Here is a 20,715-nt window from a genome sequence, read left to right as displayed (position 1 = left end):
TTGCCGCCCAAGTGAACCGGCCGTTCCGATACTCACGTACGAGACGATACGAACAATTCCCCACTCTAATCCCCGGTCCAACCCCTAAAAGCTCCGAGCCTCTGAACCCAACCAAAGCTTTCCCGAGTCGGAAATCAACCGATTCCAGTAGAATCATGACTCGGGAAGGAATCCGATTCGTCAAACTTCGGTCCTCCCTGAAACACGTGTAGGCCTCTTCTTGCGAACATATGAATAAAGGGCAAGGCGCACAGGCAGCCCTTCTCTCCGTCTCTGCCTCCGCCATTCTTGGGCTCTGCGAGGTCCTTCGGGGAACCCTAAAATCCTTTTTCTTCTTCCTGTTTTCATTCCTCTTCTCTGAAGATGACCAAGGGGCCTGGGCTCTTCGGCGACATTGGGAAGAAGGCGAAGGGTGAGGTTTCTTGCTTCATTTTTCCGCTTACCTTCGCTCTTTTTTGGCTCCGTTTTCCGCTTGTGATCTCTAGAGTCTTCCCATTCTGGTTGTTTCAGATCTGCTGACGAAGGACTATAGCTATGACCAGAAATTTACTTTTTCGACGCACAGTGCCGTCGGCCTGGTACTCTCCCTCCCCCGATCTAAAACCTGTCTCCGTTCAAATCTGTTCTTGTCGCCGTTATTGGGCAAAGGGATTCATGATTTTTTTTTTTTTTTTTTTTTTTTTGCTCCTGAAATGTATGGACAGCTTGTTATCCCACTTTTTCCGTTCCCTTTTTTGTTGTGAAATTTGATTCGTGTGTGATTGAATCCCGATTTGATCTCAAAGGTACATGATGGTCGGTGTCGGATATCGGATTATATGTTTATTTCGTTTTACCTTGAACCTTGGATAGCAGCAAAGACTAGAGTGGGCGCAATCTAAGGGTTCTGTGGAGTGTTCTGGTTAAAACTTTGTGGCTACAGGTAAATCATAGTCAGCCAGCTCGGGGCAGTTACGTGCTCCTCATGACATAAAATCGCACGTTATAGCGTCCAATCTTCTGCATCCAGAGCAGATTCCGAGATACTTAGAGCTTCCCTCAATAACCATGTAGGAAGCAAAATGGGCGCTCCAATGTGCGGGTTTTGTCCTTTTGGCTACCGAACGGCCGAATCATCTTTGTTCCAACTCCTCCATGTCTTTAACCGTGCCATGTGTGATCCATTTGCGTCCTTGATGGCGAATCTTGAATAATGGGGTTTTGGTTATTGTCTTGACACGTTCCACTGCAGATGTGGAATGTGCAGGTCGAAGAATGTGGATAGCTATTGTTAAAATAGCGGTGGGTCTTGTCAATATTATTTCATGTAAAGCTTTTAGAAATATCGTTAGTTTTTTGTAAACCCATTTGTACGAGAACATTTTATGAAAGCTATGTGTAACCCATTTGTACGAAAATAATTCATGAAAAGCTATGTGTAAAACCGAGTTTATATTCTCTGTGACATAACTTTGTGCTTTAACTCTTATCTAAGCTTTGAATATGTCTTTTTGCTTTCATCGGTGCTTTTATATTTCAGCAGTTTTAATCCTTCTATTCACATCTTAAAAAAAGAAAAAATATGTTTGCTGATACATCCTTTTCTTTCATCCTTTTGTTTTTTAAAGTTTAAGTTGAATTCCTTGATTATTGCAAGATCTATGTTTTTGCATGGACTTTGATGAGATAGAGTTGACATTGATATGTATCCGCATATGGCCTTAAAACTTATTAGTATTTACAGTGCTGGTTTTATTGTTTCTAAATGTTTTTCAGATTTTTCCCAAGGTTTTACAAACAAAAAGTGAGAAATTATTCTTTTATAAATAAGATCCATGTACAATCCTCATGACCTAGACACTTGTTCGTGACATGGAATAATGAGGCTCTACAAACTTGGCTAAGTAGGTCACATTGACACATCTAGTTGGAGTTAATCAAGGGTTCCTGAACCTGGGGTGTGTCCTTGTTACAAGCCGAAGCTTTGGGAGGGATCTTCCAGTGAGGTGGCGGTAGATTGATGGAGGAATAATTGAGGCCTTTGATCAAGCTGTAACATCTTAGTCTGTTACCTCCCATTGTTCAAGAATATGCGTGTGCATGTGTATGTGTGTCGTAAAATATTAAAGAACCTGGAATCCATAGGAATTCTTTTGTTACTTCTGCACCGCAAGCTTAGCCTATAGTTAGGTGGCTAATGATCTGGTAAGAAGAAAATGAAGCTTGAGATTTTTTATTTAATAAGAAAAAAAAACAGCACGCATCCATATTCGAAAGTCTATACTAAGTGGATACGTGGTGAATGCTTCATTTGAGTATTCTGGGTGCAGGAGCTTGCTCCCTCATGTAGTGTCCACTTCATGTGCAAGTGTGGGATTGCAACCAATATGCTTGATATCTGTTAAATCGCTTGACCCTAACCCTTTAGCCATATGCAGCCTCACCGAACATCAACCCACCTATGATCTACAACCAAAGCCAAACACATCCCGGTACCGAGTCTACCTGCCAACCCTCAACTCAGGACTATGATTGTCATATTAATATCCGTTAGTCTAACCTTGTCTCTCACACCTTTAGTTGACATTACCTCCTAAGTCTCCTCTGTCCTCATCTGTATCTCATGTTTCTGGATGTACCTTTAAACCTGATACGACTTGGTTCTTCTGAGCTCTCTCTCTGTTTCTCTCACTCTCCGTTACTCATAGCTGCATTTTGTTGCTCAGCAGGTCTTGAACGAATTTGCATTTATTCTCACGAAATTGCTTGTGTGCTGTTCTAGCACATGCATGCAATGATCCAAGGAGAATCTCACAAATTTGTTTTGTTTATTTATTTTTTTCTTTTTGTTGGTCTGTGGTGCATGCAAGGAGACATGGACAATTGCATAATTATGATACTTTAGTAATTGTTGAATGCTTAGTGCCACTTTAGGTACCATGGAAAATTTCTTTTACTAGTATTGGGAATCTTATCCTTTTTCTTGAAGTGTCTATTGACGGTAGATGTTGCCAGGGCCTCACCTCTACTGCAGTGAAGAAAGGAGGAATTTCATCTGGTGAAATTGCCACAGTCTACAAATATGAGAATGGCATTATTGATGTCAAAGTCGACACAGAATCCAATGTATGATTTTCTCGACAACTTTTAATTGTTATTCTAGGTCATTATGCTTATGTTTTCTTTTGTTTGTTAGATTTGCACCACGATCACAGTTTCAGAAATTTTACCTTCCACAAAGACCATTGCGAGCTTCAAGCTGCCTGATTACAATTCTGGCAAGGTGGTTTTGGTTGCTTCTTTTTCTTCTGTTTCCCGGTTTTTCTCCTCTAGATAGATGATTGACTTTCTTTGTGCTGTTTTGTTCCGGTCTTTTTTTTGCTGTTTTCAGATTGAACTGCAGTATTTCCATGACCATGCAACTCTCAGTACGGCTGTTGGTTTGAATCCATCTCCCCTTATTGATCTCTCAGCAACATTCGGCACAAAAAACTTTGCGGTGGGTGCTGAGACAGGTTTTGATACAACTGCTGGTACCTTCACAAAGTACAATGCTGGCATCAGTATCACGAAGCCAGATTCTTGTGCTTCAATAATTCTGTGAGGCCATGACCACTTCATGTTAATTTTGTTATGAAAATTTTACAGAATGAAACAATGAAGTTTGTAATTGCCTGTAAAACTAAAACTGAGAAAATGTTTCAGAGCAGATAAAGGTGACGTTCTCAAGGTGGCCTACGTGCAAAGCATTGATCAGTTGAAAAGGACTTCAACTGTTGCCGAGATATCGAGGAAGTTCTCCACTAATCAGAACACTTTCACAGTTGGTGCATCCCATGCCATTGATCCACTGACCCTGGTCAAGGCTCGCCTGAATAACCATGGGAAGCTCGGTGCGCTCCTGCAGCATCAGTTGAAGTCAGCATCAGTGCTTACTCTCTCTGGGGAATTCGATACTAAGTCTCTGGAGAAAAAGCCCAAGTTTGGACTGGCCTTGGCTCTCAATCCATAAGTTGATTTTTGTGAGGTAAGATTAGGACATCAAAATTTCTGCCCATTTTTAAATCAGTGATGTTCGGCTGAGTAACTCAATAAATGTATTTTGAATTCTTACAAAGTCGAGCCGTTTGAAATTTGGACTTTTCAGGGTCCAAGCTCGGCAATTTTTCTTTTGGAAGTTCTGAACGGCACCATGTTTGTAAAACCGGTTTCTATATGTCTAGGCATTGTTCGGGATCTACTGATGTTCGTTTGTTTCCCTTCTCTCCCCATTGATTAAAGATCTGTTTCGCACGAAGCATTTGTGGTCCCTTCTTGCAGCAGGTGATGCTGATCAATGAAATAGACTAATCGTAGTATTTTTCAGAAGGCAGATGTGGACTTTGTGGTTAATTTTGTTGCCACTATTATTTGATTTGGTTGTCCTATTGCCTCAAAATGACGACTCGGAAACACGAAAATATACGATGTAGAAAGATCGATTGGTTCTCTCGTGCCCTGCTATTCATTTGAGATAAAATTTTGGGGAAGGCACAGTTAATGTCTAAAGTTTGCCTGGTTGTCTCGATCTGGAGCCGGCATAACAGTTCTCGGGGTTAGTTCATTGAGCGGTTGTGATGATCTACATACTCTGACGCAGGGTACTTAACTTCCAACATGTTGGACTTTCAACTCCAAATTTTTAACCCTACTCAATTGGTGGCAACGAAGTTCTGCAAGGTGATGGATGCCTGTCATTCATTTATCTTATCTCCTGTTGGATTCGAACACAATCCGATTAACTGCGTGGGCGTGGCAAATTTGGGAGCTTACATGGCGCGTCTTGAGTTTCAAATTGGCTGGAGACAACAGGGTCTTGTGCCTTGCTCCACGGATTGTTGCTACCTACAGCAGCGGTTTCTGAGATTAGCCACAAGTGAATGACCTGAAGACGGATATGTTTCCTCACTGGGTCGATATATGGTTTAAATTGGCCAGTTCAGTCCCGACGACTCTTTATTTTAGTGAAATAACAGCAATAGTTTTCTTCTAGAGAGAAAAATTGTCTTAAAAAAGTGGCGATATCAAGGACACGTAAGCTGCGATAAATTTGCTCCACGATCGGCATAAGAGACACAAAATACTATTCCGCGGAAACGTGGCATAAACCTAATGGCTTATTGAGATTTTTAGATGCTCTCTTTCATGTTATATCATCACTTTTGTAATTAAAAAAAAATCGTTGTCACGACTCATATGGGCTTGGGCTTAAAACGAGAAGACGATCTTGGAACAGCGAAGAAATGGCTTGCGTTTGCTCCCCTTCCCTCCATTTTACTGGCCCTTTTCCTTCATCCCAGAAGACAACCAAAACAAGCCGCTTGAATCCTCACTGTTCGCAATCCCTATCCACCGTCCGGAATGAGTTCCCCACTATGGAAGAAATAGTGAGCTCGTGCAAGCAACAAAACCTTCAGATGAGACTCCAAACTCTTGGTCCTTTCTTTAGGGTCACGGCGACCAATATCGCCACGGGCAACGAGGTGGGGAGAGCAGAGGGTGTTATCAGGCTGTGGGTGGACGGTACCATCCTCCACCTTGATTCCATCAGGTTGAAGAAGGAGACCTTGGGCATGAAACGGTCTATCTTTGGGCTGGGATTGTTCGTCGGAGCCGTGGCAATCCGGCACGGATACGATCATGGTTGCCGGAAAGCAGAGTTACTGGCTGTCAATGATTCCGACGTTTTTCATTCGAAGGTTTTCTTACTTCTTTTTCTAACAAACAGTTTTTTCGTTGCAATTGAATTTGAGCAGTTTTTTGCGTGCTATCTGCTTGCTTTTGCTTTTATTAGCAATGGGTGGCCGCCTGTCGTTATTCGACAACTTTTTACTGTCGCTTGCATTTCCGAGTTTGGATGTATAATGTTAAATTGTTCGTTGTGACGCTGCTCTTGTCTCAGCTTGTCAGATTCTACAGTAGAATAGGGTTCAAGTCCGTGTATGACGTGACTGGTTCATCAATGGGGGATGTTACCCATATGTTGGTATGGGGAGGTAGAGGTACCAGAATGGATGCTGATATTGAAGAGCTTATGATCAAATGGGGTGCAAAGTTTAAAAACTCTACTTGATCAACAGGTCTTCCTTTGGTGGAATCATGAAGAAGATTGGCTCCTGACATTGCTCAAAGTGAGTTCCATTTGTGGTTTTGTAGTGCACCTCTTATTTCAATATAATGCATGCTCTTTTGGGAATTTCATTTATAATAGCTGACACAAGGCCTTGAATTGTTTAATTGAATTTTCTGATGTATCTGTCTTGAAGATGCTCCATATTTTCTAAGTCGTGTCCATACTGAATTTGTTGCCATTTCCACATAGTTTTCAAGGAAGAACCAAGTTCAGCATTTTGCTTACTGTTCTATAACCTTGATTATATTCTATATTGGGAGAATGAAGGGATCAAGTACGGAACTAAATTTGCAAAAGAGAAAAAAAAATGTCCTGTTTAAGGAAAATAGCTCATAGTTGCATGTCCTTATGACCTGGATGGTTATAGTCCAAAAGTCCAGCTCATTGTCGGATAATCATGTAAGAAAAAATACTTAAGCTGTAAGATAGATTTTTGTAAAAACAATTCTGGTATCTAATCTTTCTCTCGTAGGAGGACATAATGTTGCAGCTCTGAAGGAAGGACCTAAAAGAATTTGTAGGTCAGTACCTTGTTGTCGCTGCAAGTGCCCTGCAAAATTGATCTTACAAGCGTATCTAATTTCTTTTAATTGGAACGAACTTAGGCATAACTAGGAGTCTTAACATCAGTCTTTGGTTAGTCTAAAGCTCATTGAGTTCCCTAAGCAATTGAACTCCTAAATAAGGTCCTAGCTAGCGTATTATATGTATCACTTGCATTGTTGTTTTAGGTTCTTGTAACCCAAGAAATGGGATTAGTTGCAGACTTGATGGAGGCAAATATCTTGTTTTACCTTAACTGCAAGAGATTTTTTTTTTTCTTTTTAATGTGCACTGGCAATTTCGACCACTAAGGTTCTAGAGCTTTGCGATCTCTTTTTGTTTGATCAAGATGCTTACAAGTCTTGGTGTCAACCCAACCTAGAAAGAGAAAAAAACTCCTGCTCCAGTTAAGGTTAGAAGTTTTGGTTTCTCTGTAGCTTATGTCCTTCAGGCATGAAGGAAGATCGATGAAGAGCTTCGTCCAGAAAATCAGGCCCAGCTCCAAAGGAAGGACGTGATGCAGAAATCCGTCTCTTTTATTATGTGATTGGGATGATAAACAAAATCGGTTCCTTGAAGTATCTGATTGGATTTAGAGTTGATCAATCTAATTATCTCATCTTCCAAGTATCATAACAGAAAACTGTGTAAAAAATGTGAAGTCATCTGGTAAGTGTTCCATATTCTGAATTTCCAATAGAATTACCAAATGCAAAATGAAAGATTGATGTTCACATGTCCAGGTATAGTTGAAGCACAAAAAAATGAACCAATATGTGGAGTTTATCATAATATTCTGATGAAAGTAATTCATGAAAAATAGTTTATAGTTCATGACAAATAGCTCAAAATTCATCTTGTCATTTTTTTTCATTAATCATTGTTTCCATAGCTTTGCTCTGATCTGACTTCGAATTTTAGCTTTAGTTTATTACAATTTTTTTGTAATTTCCCTTATTTTGGGTCATCTGCTGTATTTCTTTTTCTGTTTCTCATGTCTCTGTCTATGTTTTTACAAACGAAGGAACATCTTCATGTGCATTTTCCATGTCTCTCTGTATGTTTTTAAAAATAAAGAAAAATGTTCATGTACTTATCTGAATTCAGCATGATAGTATGTGTGTGTGTGTGTGTTTGTGGAATGGGTTCAACCAGTCCCATTTGAGTGTTTTCCGACCCTATTTTATCTCACTCTCACCTACTCTTTCTCTTTCCCCTTCTTCTTTCCATTTTCTTTTACAAGCATCCTTTCTACCATAGCTGATTGTGGGGAGGGAAAGGGACTTGAAAATCCCCATTTTAGAACTGGTTTTACTCATTATATGTTATACATATTGTACATTCTTAATCTGGGACAATTTTGGTGCGACTTGTGAATTTCTTGCAAAGAGAGCATTATATTAGCTGGATTGCTGTTTCTTGTATCATGTGCTATTTGATGTTTGAAAATTTATTGAATTTGTCTTATTGAGGAATTAACTATGTTTTCCTAGAAACTGTCTAATAAATGACTCTATGGAAAAGGTCAAAATTTCAATACTCGGGTGTGCTTTTTGTTATATAATATATTCCCGGTTTGCTGCTGAAGAAAAATCAAGTGCTCATTTGAAGAAAATTTTACATTAGCATCGTAAAGGTTCTGGGCACATTATGTTAGTAGCGTTCTTACTCAAATGCCTTTCCAGGCGTTTCTGTCTTGTGTCATAAGAGGCTTGATATTAACCACCTTTACAACTTGCACCGAACAGATTCTACGATGATGAAAATTTTGATGAATTCTGCTCATGCTTTGTTTTCAAAGTCAAATGTTGATCTGCACTAGGCTTTATTGTTGGTTCTCAATGTGAGAGGTTTGTGGTGGTTTATCACCTTCAAAAAGCTTGGATTGGACTTCAGTTTTGCAGCCTCCTAAAGAAATACTGCCGTTCTGCCGATCACAGGATCTGTGCCAACATTTGAGGACTGGTATGTATATGACAGTTTGGCAGCATTACAAGAAGTCATCCCAATCATTTTTTCTAGTTTTATGTTTGCTTTTGGTTCATTTCTATTGAAATGTATGAATGTATTCGCGTTGTGTATAGAGAGCTCAATAAGGTGACCTTTTTCACCAATCAAAATTTTCATAGATTTCCTATCTCTGTACAGATTTTGGAAGAAAAAGGTTCCGCATAAAACATTTTATGTCTACCTTTATTTCAGTCATAATTGGGGTAAAATGAAGTTAGATAATCATTATATAAAGTACTCGGAGCTGTCTAGTAATTTGTTAAATCAACGTCTGCTCAATTCCAAGCTGATAGGCAGCACGACAGCAGAAGTTAGTTTTGAGTTTAGGCTCAAAGCTGGATCTGGGGAGTTACAGTATCAATTTTGATTCTTGCTGTAGACAAGAACAGTCTACTCCATCAAAATATAGTAATGATGTTCAGAAGTGCATTTTTCTAATGTCCCTGAACTCTGTCTCCGCTCCTGGCTTGGCATGATTCATCTGCATTTTTCCCACCTTAGTTGGATAATGTACCAACTTGGTATTATTTAGTTCTCTGTCCCTAATATAAACAGCTGTGTGCTCTCTCTCTCTCCCTCTCTCTCTCTCTCTCTCTCTCTCTCTCTATAGTAAGCATGAATGTGAGTCATACCTATATTGGACCCGATGTTGCCCGAAAAGGTGTAAAACCGTCTCTTTAACCATGCATGTCAATATCTGAATCAAGTTTCTGTTTCGTCACCGTGTTGCCTGAGTTTTCTTGTTGATGGTGTTCTCATACGGCTTATGAATGCCTCTCTTAACCAGTTATTCCCATTTCCCACTTCACTAGGTGGCCAGGCTTAAATCCTCGGTTGACAGGAAAACGAGAACCCTACTTTGAGAAAAGTGGGAAATAGTAGAAGTGAGATGACAATGACCGCTAAGGGTGGAGAAGGAGGAAACGTTCCAGAAGTTCAAATGTTTATGTTTTGAATTCAAGACAATGCCCCAGTTGTCACTTTATTTCATGGCCAGACAACAAACTTTAGAACTTTGATGACGCACAAGCGTCCTCTAGCTTTATATCATCTGCCATCCAGTCAAAACATGCATTATATATATATATATATATATATATATATATATATAAATATGAGTGAGTGAATGATGACCAGAGGGCCGTTTAAATAGAAGTAAGCATATGGTTGAGAAGAAAAACAAAGGAGAAAAAAAATGTGTGTATTATTAGATGATGAAAATATTCATAACTTTTTTAAATTTTTTTTCAAGTCTATCATGATGGGTCAAATGGTCTGGTTAGATGAATAGGTGACTTTTAAAAGTTGGAGTCGTCATTCAATTTTTCTTATATATATATAAGAATTTATCAGCCAGCCAACATTCATTATGGGATGAATAAAACTAAATTTTTTGATGCTAAAAAATGTAGCTAGTGGTGTGTTTTGCAATAGCAAATCATTGGCTAGGCTTCTAACCACTGAATGCACCACTTGTGAAGTTTTTAGTGTTTCAAAATTGGAAAAAAAAAATCAATTGGCAATGGACAAAAAAAAAATAATCAGCAACGGACAAAAATAAATCAATCGGCAATGGACGTTGGAAGGCTGATTTCTTCAATATATATATAATTTATGGATTTCTCCATTTAGGTTTGAGTAGATAATTTCTCATGCATTGCCTTGGGTGGTATGTTTAATCACATCAGCTTATACAATACATTGAGTGGCCGCGACTGAATGGAACTCAAAAGGTCAGGAGATTTCAGTTATATATATATATATATATATATATGATCCCCCAACTTCCTTAGTTTATTGGGTAAAATGGGCAACCAGCCCTAGAAATTAGAATGTGGCGCAGAGAACTATCAGACCCAGTTGGGATTGATTCTAGAACATATAACTTTTGACCGACCAAGCTTTGGGATTGATTCTAGAACGTATAACCTTGACCGACCAAGCTTTTCTTCAAAGTAAAAAGAAATAAATAAAGGGCAAAATTGATGTACGAAGTCCCTTTCTACATAAGCCACAATTTTCCAAATGCATACGCAAAGGAAGGACTAGACGAGACGACCAGCGTAGAGCACAAGCTATTTTAGTTGAAAGGGTCGTTGTCATGATAAGGTATCTAAAACAGAGCAAAGTATAACGGGCATCGCGTATGCGGATGGTTATGATGCCTTTGAGATTATTAAAATATTTTCCCAACTTACTTGTTCATTAAAAATGTTTTTAGTGACGATCGCTAAGCTTTTTAACCTGAATACTATTTGGGTTACTTTCATTTTGGAAAAAACCATGAATTTTAATTAGGTACTGAATTCATCATGGTCCGTAGGCAGTATTTGATCTGCCTAGCCTCATTTTATCTATGAAAAAAAGAATAGCTGATTTCAAATTCATAGCGTTTTGATTACTTCGAATTTGAAGTTCATGTGGATATGAAGTGACATATTTTTATTGATACACTAAAATATTCATAATTCATCAAACCAAGGTTCTTAGATCAAACGCAAGATCTATATTTAAGATTTTTGTTTGTTTTCCTTTTTTATATTGCAAAAAGGTTGGTTTCAAGAGATCAAGAAGGTCAGGTCTGAAATCCATAATTTTCAAATCTTAAAAGCCTCAAATCCAAAGCTATGAAACACATTGTATGAGTAAGTTTTGAAGGGCAAGCACGCGGTGACCAGAGAAGTATGTCCGGCGCTCTTCCTAATTCCGCGGTCCCAGTGTGGAAATGCTTCTTGAAACAGAGTACCTTTTAGTCAATCCATGGCAACTATTTGTTTGTATCTGAAGACGCCCGGCCATCGCCGGCGATTGCGACGTTGATCTCCCTTTCTCTTCCTAGAATTTCATCAACTGCTCCTGATTTATTTTTCCCCTCATCGTCTTCCCAGAATGATGCTTCTGATGCAACCCCCACCAAATACAAAAACAACATCCCTTTCTCCCCTCACCAGCAATTGCCTCCCTTCCATGGCGGATTGTCACAGGGGAGATCATGACACTTCTCTGAGTTCCGAGGGCAAAAGAAAGAGAGAGATGGATCCTTCGATATGGAGTCAGCTGCCGATTGAACTCCTGGAGCAGGTCCTGGCCAGGCTGCCCCCTCATTTCTTCCTCCTCCTCAGACCAACCTGCAGACACTTCAGCACCCTCATTCTCTCCCCTTCCTTCCTCTCCCTCCACTCCCCGCTCAAGGCCTTCTCCCCTCCTTTCTCCACCCCCTACCTCCTCCTCTCCCACCCTCTCTTCCACCCCAACCTCCACCTCTACGACTTCCTCCACGACCAATGGAGATCCATCTCCCTCCCCTTCCCTTCTTCCCTCTCCATCCTCTCCGCCTCCTCCGGCCTCATCCTCTTCAAGGTTCACAAGTCTCCGTGCCTTGTCATATACAACCCCCTCACTAAATCCTGCCGATCTCTTCGGTTCTCCGACGGCGCCTCCGTCTCCCACGCCTCCATCGCTGCCTCACAGCCTTCTGATTACGACATCGTAGCCACTAATTCTTCCGCGGCATTCTATATTTACAGTTCTCGCCGCCGCCGGTGGAGCTGGATTCAGCCTCCTGACGGGTCCCCGCTGAAGAACGGAAAACAGGAACCGGTATTCTGCAACAGCACCTTCTACATCATCGGCTCGGACCAATTCTCGGTTATGGGGTACAGAGCAGAGAGTGGGAAGTGGGGAAGGGTGGCGCCGGAGCTTCCTGCTTCGTTGGTATTTCTTCGGCTGGCGAGCTGCCAGGGGAAGGCGTACGTGGTCGGGGGGATGGGGGAAAACGGGATCTGCAGGAGCTTGGGAGTATGGGAGGTGGAAGAAGAAGGTGGGGAGGTGGTGGAGTTGCAGAGGCTGCCGGAGGCGATGTGCAGGAAGCTAGTGGGGTTATGTTACCACAACTATGAGCTCATTCACTGCGTCGGCCATGGAGATTTGGTGTGCGTCTATTCGTCCATTGCCCCACAAGTTCTGGTTTACATGGTGTCCAGGAGGACCTGGCATTGGCTCCCCACATGCCCCTCTGTGCCACAGACGTGTGCTGCAGGGTTCAGGTGGTTCTCTTTCTCACCTAGTTTGTACTCCCTTGTCTGAGAAGGAACTATTTTTCCTCCACTCCTTTTCATCCTTCATTTTTCCTCTTTTTTATATAAAAAATAAAAAGAAATAGATTGTATGTGGTAGACTTTAATGATCTTTAATCTTAATTTAAGAAAGAGATAAAAGATTGGACCATATGTGTATGCCAATGCCAAGATTTGGGGTTTCTTCAACCAGTTTGTAAACATCATTCATTCAATTATAAACCAAATTCTGGTCCAGCATGCGCTGAATCCAAGACCAAGGTCCAACTAAGATCTGACAATGATGGTGGGAGACAGTTGCAGAGAGGGAGGGAGGGGGCGTTTGTGCCTCTTTATTAGGCCAAAAATTCTTCGAGTTATCTTAAACATATCTATGCAACGCATTCTAATTCTAATAAAGTCAAGCTTTTGCATATAAAATCAAGAAAAGAAAACAAGTGTTTTCACGTTAGACATGTCGATCTGTTTCAGAAAGCAACCTTGAAACCGTTGGAATCAGAGAAAGAACAGAGGAGCCATTTGGCCTGCACCCTCGGGCAGTGGACCTCATTCTTGCCCTGTTAGCTTCTTTTTAGATGGAGATTGAAGAAGAAGACCATACAAAAATCTGATGAGCTAATAAATTTGGGTAGGCATCGCAATGGCTACGTGGAACTCGAATTCGACTCATTTGCCTCCCTAGAAATGCGTTTCCAAATAAAACTTATGTCATTTACCCATATTTATGGGAAATCATTCACATATACATCAGATTTTGGTCACCCCGTTCTTAACTATATTTAACATGATGCCTTTTAATTGCGGCTTTATAGAAAGATTGAAAATGTGTCGTGCACCATATAAGTATATGTAAATCCATTTGCGGATGACAACCACATATATTTACTCCATCTTGGTGGTGAAGAAGCCAAAATTACCACGCAGAGTTACATGCCCTGCCAAGTCCATGGTCCAGAGAGGTATTGTTAGAAACCACATCCTTTTCTCACTAGTCACCATAACTGTGCTTCTTCTTTAGGCCACGGAGGTTCAGGAGAGGCACATCGGATCCATATCAGTGCCGGCAAAGCTAGAGAGTGCAGCTCCAGCAAAGCACATCCATGCCTGCTCCGTATGCAGGCGCATTTTCATGTAAACCCATTACTGCTCCGACCTGACCCAGCAGGTTCAGATATGGGTCCGCCTGGGACCACAATTTGACATCAGAGAGGAAAACCTAACCGGGTCGAGTTGGTTCAACATGGACCCACCTGGGCTTAGTTGGGACACCGTGGCCCTTGCTGCACCTCAGTGTCAAAATACAAATCGGGTATGGCAAATTGAAAGGGTCTGTCCCTCCATTCCAGATCAGTTTCATGCAATGGCACTGTCCTTCGAGCTTGGGCCCTGACCATCTGGTTCGACTCCTGTGGTGCTGCCGGTTAGCACGCGCACCTACTGGTCGTGAATCATTGTTGATTTTCTTTGGAAAATACTACTTTACTCATTCATGTGTACCTATATCTAAATTAGTTATGTTTTGTTAGTTCAAGATTAATTAATTCCTTCATTGTTGCTAGAAACTAATGCAAGAAAAGTACAGGTGCATATGCAAAATCAAATATATTTCTTATGTTTAACTTCTCACTAACTTACTGGTCAACTTGAAGAAAGTGGCCTTACAAAAAATGACCATGAAAAAAAACTCGGTATCTCATCAGCAATATAAAAAGCTAGATGTATTTATCAATAACTGATGTGTTTTTTATATAAAATAATGTCGTATATCTGTATCTATATATATATTCCTTGCATGAGAGTGCTTGATTTTGCTGAATAAAATTAGAGTAAGCCTGGCAACGTGATGCAGACCATACATGAGAAGATCTTTCCAATGGAAGAGTCCTGCCAGAACACGGCTGGCATTGAGTTCAAATTTGATTTTATGTATATAAAAGTACGTGGGGTAGCTGGAGCAAAAGACTACTAGGATTCGAAGTATTCTTTCTATATTATGAAAAAAAGCTACAAGCTCAATCCCCAAGACAATATACTGGACCGTAATCTAATCCAACAAGGCATTGCCCAACCCCTGCTCACCAATATTCCAAAAGACGGAAGAAGAAAAAAAGGAAAGCACCATGTTCACCTTCAGAAACAAGCCAAATTTAACAGATCCACCGGATTTTTGTTGGCATTCAATGTGGATGGCGAAGATCAAGGAGAGGGAAAAAGGAGTTCATGCCATTGCCGTGAGAGGCATTAACCTCCCATTGCCAAGGTTGGTCCCCTCGCTTATAGATACAGTATTAATCCGAGTTATATATATATATATATATATATATATATATATATATATATGTATATTTCAGATGGAAGATGGACAGCCTGGATATGAGATCAAAGAAAGTGTTCACCAGTAACTCCTCTGTGGATAATGCATAGCAGCTTGGAAGATGTTATATTAAATAAAAGGTCTTAGCAGGGAAACTGCCAAGTGTTCCTTTCAATAGTTAAACTTCACACTGAGGTAGATTAATTATGAATGTAGATACTGCCCAACTTAATTACTAGTGCTAAGAAATGTTTTAGTCATGATCTGAAGCAAAAGAAATTATGAAAGAATCATAAAACTAGCTCGAGGTAGGTGAGCCAACTGAGAGAGAATTTATACCAAAAAGTGAAGAGACAAAAGCACAGGATTGTGGTAAAGAAGATTGCCTTAATTCAACCGTTACAGAGTCATAAATAAATCGAGAGCGCAGACAGACACCTTCGAATATTGAGGAGCTAAAAAAAAAAGTGTTGCAGAGAGCGCAGAGTCTCCCCATATTAATGATCCCCCACATGCTCTCATAAATGCGGTTCCTCCTCCTTCTTCCTCCTTCTCCTCTCCTCTTCCTGTTGCTTGGCCTCCATTTTCAGAGATCCCAACACCAGAGTTTTCCTTTCTGATCGGTGAGGTGGCGGCCATGTTGAGGCTTCCTCTGAACTTGGGGGTGGTGGAGACGATCTATGAAGATGAGGAGGTCTCCAACAACAACTCTCCTCCCTCTCTCTCTCCCACCAACTCTTCTAGTGCTAGTGCGGGACCAAGGAGCACCATAGTTGCTGCGAGCTCTGCTGTCAACGGCCAGCAGTCTTGTTTCCCTTCACCTTCCCTCAGGAGACGTGTGCATGCATGGTCATCTCTCTCTTCTCCTCTTTTCGCTTCTCTCTTTGTCTCTCTGTCTCTTTCTCAAGAGGCTGTTGTTGTGCTTCATTTCTTTAGGTGCCAAGCTACTGGACTTCAAACAGACGTGGTCATTCGAGTGGAGGATCGATCCTTCGACCTCCACAAGGTACGCTACCAATCTCTCTTTCCTGCTTCTCTTCCGTCCTGGTTGGAAGAACCTTCTTTAGTTGAATTATTTTGCACAAGTTAATGTATGTGAGAGGAATAGAGGGTACCATCCATGAGGTAGTGAAAGCGGTTCTACACCCTGAGGGGATGGAGAGAATTGGGAGGCTTCGGCTTTCAGTCGAAGTAAAGCTCACCTGAAATAGTATATTGGAGAGGAGAGAAAACGTGGCCTTGAGTTATTGAGGAAGGATGAACAATTTAGAAATTTGGGTACAATCAAGATTAACGAAACTTGAAGTATCCAATGCTAGAACTTTTGGTAGATATCATGGGAAAACGAAGCTAGAATATCTTAGATCTTGAGAAACCGAAAAAGAATTCTCCTTGAAAGCGTTACTTTCAACGAAACTTAAGGGGACATAAAATATACAAAGTTTTTTTTTTAAGTAATGAAACTAAGATATCATACCAGACTAGGGTACTTATTAACGTGGGACCTATCTTCCCCGTGAAAATAATACCGCATGGCTATGTTGGCATTTCTTTTAGGGTATGGATCATCCTTTTTTTATCCAACGGCACTCACATTTTTCCTAGTAAGTTGGGTTCCCTAAGAAAAAAAGTTTTAAAAAATAGAAGGGAGCTTACATAAATACATGTGTGTGTGAGTGCGCGCGCACGTTTTAGTCCATGCAGTTTTATAATTATTAAATTGAATTGGCTAATGAGCCTACGACCCTAATGGCATGAGGGAAACCAATCCAAGTCAAGATTAAGACGTAGATCTCTTTAATCTGTCCATCGGTAATAACATGAAGGCAAATGGTTCTCCCCTAGGTTTTCTACTAGCTACTCAACGAGTGCATAATAAGCCATTCGTTGGAAGCGTGACTCTTTGTTGTGAAAGGTAAACTCGAAGAACAGGAAACTGTTTCTCCATTGAGAGAGGTGTCAGTTTAGTTTACCCGCCACCTCCTTCCTCATGGGAACTACCGCTTCAGTCTCATGAGAAGGAGAGCCTCTTTCACGCGAAAGTGGAATCAAGAGGCTGAAAGAAACGTTCCCGAGTGTCTTGATGGAGACCACCTTCGAACAGGGATGTAAATGGTTTGTGCTTATGACGCGAGTGTTGCAGAACCTCATAAGAAGCTTATGAACGAGAAGACATGGGAGTGATGGGACTATGCCAACTTCAGAACAGTATCATGACAGAATCATGGTGAAAGATTGAAATAAAACACAGATCTCTGTCAGGAACTTATGATTTGTTCAAGATCATGATATTTTCAAGCAACCTGACTCTTTTCCGAACTGTGTCGCAGAGTTGTCATTCTTAGGCTTTCTTTTCTACAGAGTCTACTGGTGAGGAGAAGCAGCTACATGAAGCTGCGTCTCTCTGAAGCCAATCACATAATTCTGAAACAAGGCTTGCCAATTACACCGGAAATCTTCGACATGATTGCCAATTTCTGTTATGGAGCAGAAATCGCCATAACACCGTTTAACACGGCGGCATTGGGGTGCGCTGCGAGGTTCTTGGATATGACAGAGGAGCATAATGGTGGAAAGGCGAACCTCTGCCAAAAGATTGAGTCGTTTGTTTCCAAGACCGTACTCCCACACAGAGAGAACACATTGGCAGTCCTCCATTCATCAGTTCCTTTGCTTCCTCGATCTGAAAACTTGGTGAAAAGGTGTTTGGAAGCTTTGACGGCCGCTGATGACTGTGATGGAGTTTCAGACTGGAAGGACGACATCATCTTCTTGCCCGTCGATGTGTTCTTCAGGATGATGGAGTCTATGAGAGCTTCAGCCCGCAATCATGATACCGTCTATACAATTGTCAAGTTCTACATCAAGGTAATCAGAGTTTAGGATGCAGCAGCATATCAGGAAAATTACCTCTTTGTGGATTCATTATCCATGCTAAATAAGCCTAGCGCAACTTGTTTTCTCCTTGTATTATGCAGCAGTTGTGCATCTATTGCTGGTCACGCTATTAAGTTGTTCTAAAGCTAAACTCTTCTAACCTGTAAGATGGATTTCCTAAATGCAGGAGCATGCTGAGTTAACAGAGGCAGAGAAGAACCAAATCTATGGCTTCCTCGACTGCAACAGGGTGTCCTTGGACACTTTGATCGAACTTGTTAGAAATCCGGAAGTGCCACTAAGATTGACAATCCATGCCATGTTCATCCAGCAATTGAAGGCAAGAGAGACCATCCAAAGACTTACAAATGCAGTGAGGAACAACAACCACATGGGCAAAGCCTGTACAGAGAATGTGGGGTTGTCCCTTGGAGAAATTCTACGCAGAGACGCCACAGTAAGAGAAGCAACGCAACTAAGAGCAGAAATGGAGGCCACAAGCCTAAGAATCCGAGACTTGGAAGCAGATCTCTTGTGCTTGAAGAGAGAAATTAAAGAACGTGAAAGGCAACCAGAAAACGATACTGATATTTCCAAATCAGAGAAATCCCATGAAAAAATTTTGCAGGAGAACAAGCCATTCAGCAAGCTTGTTTTGAAGGGATTAAAGACCGTATTAAGGAAATCTAAGAACGATTTAGAGTACCAAAGTGCCGAAACTCTTGAAAATTCTTGGGGGAGCTTCCGACATGAAAGACACGAAAAAGACTTGATTAAGGGGCTAACTCATCGCAGGAGTCACTCATTTACATGAAGAGTACAGCAAATCCGCATGCACCAGCCTTGTATCTTTTTCTTTTCTCTTATTTTCTCCCTCTTCACGCTAACTGAAGAGGTCGATGTGGTTCCTTAACTTCCTTACTAGAGGTTGAGATAGAAATTTGCTAATGCAATACTCCTCAGTATAAAAGTGGTATTGTTCAAAAGCATTGAGCTAATTCCATCAACAACAGTGCTTTTGCAGAAAGACGATGACAGAACAGTTACTTAGAATCAGATGGACTTCTATGACCTTGAAAACAACTCATTCATAATTCTACCAAGCACACTATTGTGTGCCAGGCACAAAGGAATTCAAAAAAGCCCATTAAGAGGTCCTATAAGTAGTCTTGTATTCATCCCCTTCCGCTATGCAAAGCTTGATAGTTCCTTGACACCAAATCCAGCATGTGTGGACATCCCAGACAATCAAACATATCCTCAACTAAAAGAATATCACTTGTCTTTAATTATCAACTTGTTAAATGCCTGGTAGTCGATGCACATCTGTAGTGGCCTGTCATTTCTTATTTTGGATGTTGCATAAGACGCCTTTGGGGGCACTTTTTCTTAGGTAATTCTTATTTAGGCCTTCACTCATCCAATACTAGAGTGAGTTGCGTTTGCCGTTAGGTAGACTCCACTCATATACGCCAAAAGAAAAAGTAGGACATTTTGGTAATTATCTAAAAAATAATTTTCTTTTTTTTTCTCACAAAAAGTAATTCTTTTTATTTTCTCACAAAAAGTTTTTTGTTTTCCATTATGGTTGGTTTACATAACCAGCTTCGGTCTGCAACTAAGGCGGGTTTGCTTTAGTTGACTAAGCGTTTCACAAGCTTGCCAATTTACATGGGGAACTGATTCCAAGTTTCTGCTTCTCTTCCTAACTAGAGATGAGGCAAAGTGAAACTGACTTTGTTTGAACATGGAGGAATACCAAGTGGGTCATTTCTGTCTGAAACAAAAAATTTCCGCTCAAGCCTGTGCCTATTAGTGAACAGGAGCAGAGCCGAGTTTGAGTTCAGCCAGCGCGAGATCAACTCGACTAATGAAACCTTGAGCTTGAGCTCAAAAATATCTCGATGGAAGCAGCTCGAGCTCGATTCAATTAAGGCTCGACAAACTCGTTTGAATGTACAAACTATTACTTTGCCATAAATCGACTCAGTAGTTTGAGCTTGCTTAACTCCCTCAAGCTCGAAATTGACTCGACAGTACAATATCGAGCTCAAGTCGATAACCAAAGGTGGATACCATCGGACTCAGTCACTGTTGTCACCTGCAATTTCATGTGGCTTGTCTATAGACCGTCCAACAAGGTGAAACACACTTTGCCAAAACCCGCGCCCAAGCAAGGGTTTTTGAAACAAGCGAGGGAAAGAAAGAAAGATAGGAGTAGCTGAAAGGAAGAGGGTGTACCTTGACATTTGATGCTCTAGCCTACAGTTTGGAGGAGTCCCCAAGGAGAAAGAGAGTGTGAAGAGAGAAAAAGAATGGGAAAATGAAGCATTTAAGGGCCCGTTTGATGGCATGGAAATGTCTTGTAGCGATGGAGAAAAAAATTCAAATATTCAAAATTTTTCTCAATCCATCAAACGTATAATGAAAAATGTAACCGTTAAATACGTTTCTGGAAAAATATTTCCCGAAACATGTTTCCACAGCGAGAGGGAGGTGGAAACATTTTGCCGGTTTTATTTTCTGCCCGTTAGGGCACCCACGCAATGCATCGCCTCCCTCTCCCTCTTGCCTCAGGCCCGCAGCTGCCTCCGTCACCTCTGTCCTGCCTGCTGGTCGTCGTCTCTCTCGCCCTCTCACTCTCTTGCTCCCCTCCTCGTCTCTCTCGCCCTTGCTAACAAAGAAGCCCTCCGTCTCTTCCTCTGTCGTTTGCGCAGCGGCTTTCGTGTTGCGAAACACTGATT

At 41.1% G+C, this 20,715-nt stretch overlaps 4 protein-coding genes across 10 annotated transcripts; all 4 read left to right on the top strand.

The window, feature by feature from the left end:
- Positions 1–252: 252 nt before the first annotated feature.
- On the top strand, positions 253–4,217 carry LOC116249586 (mitochondrial outer membrane protein porin 2-like). The gene is made up of 6 exons (XM_031622721.2): positions 253–412; positions 511–578; positions 2,995–3,105; positions 3,176–3,262; positions 3,371–3,579; positions 3,685–4,217. Exons 1-6 carry the CDS (start codon positions 364–366, stop codon positions 3,989–3,991), a joined length of 831 nt encoding a protein of 276 aa, XP_031478581.1. The 5' UTR covers positions 253–363; the 3' UTR covers positions 3,992–4,217.
- Positions 4,218–5,195: 978 nt separating this feature from the next.
- On the top strand, positions 5,196–9,766 carry LOC116250675 (uncharacterized). Of its 7 annotated transcripts, XR_007572775.1 has the most exons (4): positions 5,196–5,717; positions 5,921–6,149; positions 8,591–8,659; positions 9,517–9,766. XR_007572775.1 is itself a non-coding variant. In XM_031624488.2 (2 exons), exons 1-2 carry the CDS (start codon positions 5,262–5,264, stop codon positions 6,089–6,091), a joined length of 627 nt encoding a protein of 208 aa, XP_031480348.1. In that variant the 5' UTR covers positions 5,196–5,261; the 3' UTR covers positions 6,092–9,235. The 7 variants fall into 7 exon arrangements, 1 of the variants encoding a protein (XP_031480348.1); XR_004171469.2 differs by lacking the exon at positions 8,591–8,659 and having other exon boundaries at positions 9,517–9,762; XR_007572774.1 differs by lacking the exon at positions 9,517–9,766 and having other exon boundaries at positions 8,635–9,235.
- A 310-nt stretch (positions 9,767–10,076) lies between these two features.
- On the top strand, positions 10,077–12,931 carry LOC116250674 (F-box/kelch-repeat protein At5g43190-like). Its single transcript, XM_031624487.2, has one exon. It carries the CDS (start codon positions 11,594–11,596, stop codon positions 12,788–12,790), a length of 1,197 nt encoding a protein of 398 aa, XP_031480347.1. The 5' UTR covers positions 10,077–11,593; the 3' UTR covers positions 12,791–12,931.
- Positions 12,932–15,559: 2,628 nt separating this feature from the next.
- Positions 15,560–18,924, top strand: LOC116250192 (BTB/POZ domain-containing protein At3g49900). Its single transcript, XM_031623669.2, has 4 exons — positions 15,560–15,943; positions 16,031–16,100; positions 17,456–17,962; positions 18,159–18,924. The coding sequence occupies exons 1-4, from the start codon at positions 15,732–15,734 to the stop codon at positions 18,783–18,785; spliced, it is 1,416 nt and encodes a 471-aa protein (XP_031479529.1). The 5' UTR covers positions 15,560–15,731; the 3' UTR covers positions 18,786–18,924.
- Positions 18,925–20,715: the final 1,791 nt, after the last annotated feature.

The sequence above is a fragment of the Nymphaea colorata genome, chromosome 3 (assembly GCF_008831285.2).
Source record: "Nymphaea colorata isolate Beijing-Zhang1983 chromosome 3, ASM883128v2, whole genome shotgun sequence".
Lineage (NCBI taxonomy): Eukaryota > Viridiplantae > Streptophyta > Magnoliopsida > Nymphaeales > Nymphaeaceae > Nymphaea > Nymphaea colorata.
Note: the sequence above shows the minus strand (reverse complement) of the source record. Positions and strands in the feature narration are given on the sequence as shown.

What these genes read in the sequence shown, in the direction of transcription:
- LOC116249586 (XM_031622721.2), top strand. Translation starts at nt 364, where the DNA reads ATGACCAAGGGGCCTGGGCTCTTCGGCGACATTGGGAAGAAGGCGAAG. An exon ending in CATTGGGAAGAAGGCGAAGG is followed by an intron (nt 413 to 510) that starts GTGAGGTTTCTT and finishes TGGTTGTTTCAG; the next exon opens with ATCTGCTGACGAAGGACTAT. An exon ending in CTGATTACAATTCTGGCAAG is followed by an intron (nt 3,263 to 3,370) that starts GTGGTTTTGGTT and finishes TGCTGTTTTCAG; the next exon opens with ATTGAACTGCAGTATTTCCA.
- LOC116250675 (XM_031624488.2), top strand. Translation starts at nt 5,262, where the DNA reads ATGGCTTGCGTTTGCTCCCCTTCCCTCCATTTTACTGGCCCTTTTCCT. An exon ending in CCGACGTTTTTCATTCGAAG is followed by an intron (nt 5,718 to 5,920) that starts GTTTTCTTACTT and finishes CTCTTGTCTCAG; the next exon opens with CTTGTCAGATTCTACAGTAG.
- LOC116250674 (XM_031624487.2), top strand. Translation starts at nt 11,594, where the DNA reads ATGATGCTTCTGATGCAACCCCCACCAAATACAAAAACAACATCCCTT.
- LOC116250192 (XM_031623669.2), top strand. Translation starts at nt 15,732, where the DNA reads ATGTTGAGGCTTCCTCTGAACTTGGGGGTGGTGGAGACGATCTATGAA. An exon ending in AGGAGACGTGTGCATGCATG is followed by an intron (nt 15,944 to 16,030) that starts GTCATCTCTCTC and finishes TCATTTCTTTAG; the next exon opens with GTGCCAAGCTACTGGACTTC. An exon ending in TTGTCAAGTTCTACATCAAG is followed by an intron (nt 17,963 to 18,158) that starts GTAATCAGAGTT and finishes TCCTAAATGCAG; the next exon opens with GAGCATGCTGAGTTAACAGA.